Below are 5,718 nucleotides of genomic sequence, written 5' to 3' on the forward strand. Positions count from 1 at the left end.
TCCCCGCGCTGGGTCTCGCCGGCCGCGCCACACGAGCTCTGTGTCTCCGCGCAAGGGGAGGTGCCCGCGCCCCTCCGGCCTCCGCCTGTCCCCTGCTGCTGCTTCCCTCCGCGGCTGGACTTTCCCAGAGGGAGCCGAGCCCTGGCTTCACTGCCTCAGCCTCCGCCCACGCGGGAAGAGCCGTCATCCAGCTTCTGCCGTCCTGCCGGGGCGGCGCGTCCAGGCTGCCCGGTCCCCCGTGACGCCTTCGCAGCGTCTCCTCCCATTCCTGGCCCTCACGAGCTCGCACGGGCTGCTGCTGCGCGAGTGCTTGGCGCTCTGCTCTTCGGACGTGCTGTCTTTCCGCCTTTCTGACGGTCCGCGGCCTCTCCTTTGCCGGCCCCTTCTTCACCTGCTTTCAAATGCCATCGCCGAGACGCAGACTTACCCCTCCCACAGGTCTGTGCGCTGTCTGCTGCTGGCGACCTCCGGATGTGTAGATCAAGACCCAAGCGCAGACACACACACCTACACGAGCTGATGCTTGATGTCGCCACTCAGTGTCTGTAAAGCAGCGGTCCCCAGCCTTTTTGGCATCAGGGACTGGTTTCATGGAAGACCGTCTTTCCGCTGATGGGGCGGGGCGGAGGGGTGAGGTGCGCTCAGCCCCCTGCTCACGTCCGTCTGTTTGCAGCCGCTCTCCAGCGCTAGCACCGCCGCTTGAGCTCCACCTCAGCATCGGGCATCAGCGTCTCTTCAGGAGCGCGCGACCTCGGCCCCTCGTGTGCGCAGTTCACGAGAGGGCTCGTGCTCCTGTGAGAATCTCACACCCCGGCTGATCTGACAGGAGGCGCAGCTCAGACGGTCACGCGGGCGATGGGGAGGGCTCTCAAAACAGTTGAGGCTTTGCTGGCTCACCTCCTGCTGGGTGACCTGGTTCCTAATGGGCCACCACCCAGTACTGTTGGGAACCCCTGCTGTAAAGGATCTCGAAACACCTTATACAGAGCACAAGTCTTTATTCCCACCCCCCACCCCCAGGAGCTGTGTACTTCTCCCTCCCTCTGCAAGTCTGACTCGTCTCAGTAAAAGAGCCTGGCCATGGGCTTAGTCGGCTTAGGCCAAGACCTCAGCCCTTCCCTCTCCCCCTTGGTCCCCACCCATCCCATCCATCTCCGAGCAGGATTTGGATTTGTTACCCAAGGCCTCCCTCTGGCCGTCACTCCACAGCCATGACTCTAGTCCACGTGGGCATCGTGCCTTGCCGGATTTGCCTGATGGCCTCCTAGTGCCTTCTGCCCCGGCCCCTTTCGGTCCATGCTCCCCATAGACCAGCCTTTTTAAACCTTACGTTCTTAATTCCAAGTAGCTTCCCACATGCGGAGGTGGAAACTCAGACTCCTGGCTCTCGCGCCCTTGTGTCAGCGCTTCTGTATGTTTGTCCCCTGCTGTGCTGTTCCACCATTGCTCCACCCACCACAGCCTTGCTGCGGACACAGGGTTTCATGGATAACAGCTTTTGTGTTTGCTGTTTCCACTGTGTTTCCTTCCTGCTCTGTCAACGGTTGGCTCCTCTGCAGACTTCAGATTTCACATCAAATTGCCTCTATTTAAAAGCCCTCAAACCTCAGTTACTCTGTCACGTACTGGGGTATTTCCTTCAAAGCACTTACCACTATCTGAAATTGTGTGTGTGCGTATAGTGTGTGTTGGGTTTGTATATATAGCTTTGTTCTCTTTTTTAAATTTTCAATGCCCTAGAATGTAAGCCCTAAGAGGGCAGGACTTGGCTGGGCTCAGTGCTCAGCCTGTAATCCCAGCACTTTGGGAGGCCGAGGTGAGTGGATTGCCTGAGCCTGCAGGTTCGCAACCCACCTGGGCAACTTGGTGAGACCTCATCTCTACAATGAATCAAAAAAATTAGCCGGGCGTGGTAGCGCACGCCTGTAGTTCCAGCTACTTGGAAGGCTGAGGCAGAAGGATCGCTGGAGCCCAGCAGGTTGAGGCTGCAGTGGCTGGAAGCAGCCACTGCACTCCAGTCTGAGCGACGGAGTGAGACTTCAACTCAAAAAAAAAAAAAAGAGGGCAGGACTTAGTCTGTGTCTTAGCTGTTAGAATCCTAATTTCTAGAACAATGGGTGGCACCATGGTAGACCGTAGTAAATGTATATTGTTGGATATTTGAGTGCTTTGTTGTGAATACTTCAGTTATAACAGAGTTTTCTTTTGTTTTAATTCATTAACAGAACCAGGAAATATACCCCTCTGGAATGGACCCCTGCAGTGACAACCACTCCTGGGGTTTGTTTGTGAAGAATTTACCGTTAGTATCAAATTCTTTGTTATGATCATTAATACCAAAAAGGACTTAACTCTGTGATCTTTTTATGAGAGGAAGTTTGCATCATATCAGCTCTTATATTTGCAGCCTGGTGCTCTCTCTACTAAGAATATATTTAAGAACATTTGATGTGTTGAAATTCTATTATATGAAGCCAAGCTAAAGCTTTCCTTTTCCTATATTGAGCTGTTTTTTTAATGTCTAGGAATAAGAATCCTTGCTAGAATTTTGCCAGTCCTGCACTTACTCTGTCCTAAAACATACTTAATGTGTTTAATGTGTGGAGTTTAATGTGTGGAGCTCAAACCGCAGTGAAGAGACCAGGCATTGCCATTGCTAGCCTGGGTCCCTCGGTCTTGTTCCTGTTAGCGCTGTGGACGATGAGTCTTTGTTGCCGTGGCTGTCACGTCCTGCGGGGCGTTCAGCAGTGTCCTCAGCCTCCGTGCAAAAGCGATGCTGGGGACATCCCTTCAGATGCTGCCAAGGAACCCCTGGGAGTGTGACTGCCCTTGGGTGAGAACTGCGGCCACAGACGGTTCCTGTGTGTCCCCCTCAAGGCTGTCCACTCCTCACAGTGTAACCACAGATAGGATTTCTTCTTCTTTAGATGACTTTTAATCATCAGTAGTTTTTTGTTATGGGCAAAAAGAGGTGGTACTTTACTTTTTGTTAGATTTCTAAAGTACTTGTTAACACAGCTCTTTACCTGTTACCTACATCTGTTTAATTTTTTATATCTAGAGTGGAAAATTCTCTACAGAGAATAAAGAATGAAATTACAATCAGAATGAAACTGTCTGTAACAGCATCAGAGCATAAAGAAAATTTCTTGTTTCATGAACCAAACAGAAGAACAAGATTTTTCAAAGAAATGAACAGTGTTGGCCGTGTGCAGTGGCTTATACCTGTAATCCCAGCACTTTAGGAGGCTGAGGCAGCAAGATTGCTTGAGCTTAGAAGTTCAAGTCCAGCCTAGACAACATAGTGAGACCTTAATTGTTTTTAAGTTAGTTGGGTATGATGGTGCACACCTATAATCCCAGCTACTTGGGAAGCTGAGGAGAAAGGATCACCTGAGCCCAGGAGGTCAAGACTGTAATGAGCCATAATTGTGCCACTGCACTCCAACCAACAGAGTGAGATTCTGACTCAAAAAGAGAGAGAGAGCAAAAGTGTTAAACAACTTTAGAAGAGTTGGTATTTAAGCACCCTAAAATTCTGCATTACCAACAGATCACAGCTCTGCTAATGATAAAGCAGGCTTCTAAAGAGCTGAGTAGTCAAAGTATGTTTCAAAAATGTATAAGTCGGTTCTGATTGGTTGTTTCATCAGTTACATGAAATTGAGTTGCGTGTTTTTAGGTGGGACTATCTGACGTGGTATGTTCTTCAAGTGAGAGTTGAATGTCATTCGTAACAAATCAACTTCCATGTAATCAGCATAAGTGGTCTTGGTTTCCTTTGCTACAAGACAGATGCACTGATTTGGATAGAATTATGAAATGATACCAAAGGAAAGAAAAAAACCTTATAATTTACATTAAACAAATGTACATAATTGTTAAATAAATTTCTATTTTTTATTGATATTTTCTAAGGCAAGCTCCTCTTAAAGAAACTGGCCTTCCAGGACAAAGAGAATCATTTCAAATAGAAGGTAATTCAACTACAAATCTAAAAACAGTATTAAGGTCAAGATCAGATCTTTGGGAACAAGAATCATTAAAATTTTCTAATTCCTAAAATATTCGAATTCCGTTTTCTTGCCTTTTAAAATCTGCTCGTCTGGTATTTGGCTCAAAGTGAATCTGTTTATTTTGCCCAAAATAATGAAGCATTAAAGTTTTAAAGCACTTCCTTCCTTGTGCCAAACCTGTTGTCTGAATCTGTGGCTATAACTACGTGTGTCAGACTCTGAGCTGGGCATTTTACACATGTGACCTCACTGACCCCTCACAGCACCCTGGGAATGCAGGCACATCAGTCCCGTTCACAGAGGCTCAAGGGAGTCGCGCGTCTCACGGGACGCAGCCCAGAGGGTCAGGGTGCACGTGTGACTTCCACGGAACTCAGAGCCCTGTCCTTCCCCCTGCTATTAAGTGGCTGCATCTCTGTCCTTAAATATCAGTCCTCTCTGCTTGAACTGAGCTTTAGAGAAGCGACACATCTGTGCGTGCAAAATCAGACTGACATCCTCACTTTTCCTGACATGACAGGTGCCGCTTCTTACCTGAGAAGCCTTCCGGTCCTCCACATCTGACTCGTGTTTCTCAAGACAGCCCAGCTCCCCCTCCCCACTGTCCACTGGGAGTCTGAGGTTCCATGTCTCTGAATCTGTATGTGTGGTGCATACAGACTATTCACTTGATTGAAACCAAAAATACAAAAAGCCCATGCTTGGGTTTTTTCCACTTTGTGGATATTTGCATTATACCAGTTCAGCAATTTAAAAATCTGAAATCCAAAATGAGCATTTTCTCAGAGCGTTGTGTCCGCACTCAAAAAGGTTCAGATGTGGGAACATTTTGGGTTTCGGATCCGCCGGTGAGGGACACTCAACCTGCGTAAGGTTCCTGCCCTGGCCAGATATAAGCCATCAGTTGATCACGGATGGGTAAACAGTTGGTAACCCTAAATTCCCAGGCATGTAATTCCTTACAGTCAGTGTAGGAAAACCACAGAATGACTCTTCTGTCATTCCACGTTTAACTGAATTCGAAAATTCTTGGAATTCCAGTGTCCACAAGGTAAAATTGTCCTTCTCGTTTGTGTTTTGAATTCTCAGAGCAAATAGCCGCTGTTTCCCGAGACACGCCGGGATTCGATCTTGCTTCAGGTGAAGCGACGCCTGCCGATTTCTTGCCCACAACCGTGTCTCTCCGGCGTGGCACTCGAAAGAAAGACTGCCGTCGTCTGTGCCAGTCTGAGAGCTCGGATGACTTGGAGGCCGGTCATCCGGCGGGGCAGCCTTTTGAATCAGAGAGAACTGGGTTTGTAGATCCGCCGGCGCAGGTGCCCGAAAGCGTTCCACGACGTGTGTGTGGATGGAACAAGGACCAGATTCGCTGGTCACCAGAGCGGCGTCACGCAGGAAGTTTAACTAAAACAGAAGAAGTCATGCCAGACTCCAAGTCCGGACAGACCAAAAGCAAGCCGAGGGGCGCACGAGCACGAGGAAGAGAGGCGAGAAGGAGGGCTCCCCGCAGGCGGAGGTCGAAGCCCACGTGGAGGCGTCGCCAGAACAGAAGCAAGAACAGAAGGCCTGCTCCCCGCGCACAGCGGGACGGGCCCGCGGCTCCCGGCGATGCCTACAACTTTAACTTGGAGGAGGGCGTGCACCTCACTCCTTTCCGACAGAAGCCGAGCGGCGCCTCCGACGGGGACCCAGGCGGCCGGGA

The 5,718-nt window shown here is 49.7% G+C and overlaps 1 protein-coding gene across 1 annotated transcript in view; it reads left to right on the forward strand.

Annotated features, from left to right (window-relative positions):
- The window catches only part of SGO1 (shugoshin 1), a 10,681-nt gene that overhangs the window by 2,257 nt on the left and 2,706 nt on the right, over positions 1-5,718 (forward strand). Inside the window, exons 3-5 of the mRNA XM_008057648.1 lie at positions 2,226-2,302; positions 3,919-3,977; positions 5,106-5,156. Coding sequence (XP_008055839.1) covers positions 2,226-2,302; positions 3,919-3,977; positions 5,106-5,156 — 187 coding nt within the window. The remainder of the gene's footprint in view (positions 1-2,225; positions 2,303-3,918; positions 3,978-5,105; positions 5,157-5,718) is intronic.

Source organism: Carlito syrichta, unplaced genomic scaffold, assembly GCF_000164805.1.
Source record: "Carlito syrichta isolate Samal-C Ts95f unplaced genomic scaffold, Tarsius_syrichta-2.0.1 Scaffold303100, whole genome shotgun sequence".
Classification (NCBI taxonomy): Eukaryota; Metazoa; Chordata; class Mammalia; order Primates; family Tarsiidae; genus Carlito; species Carlito syrichta.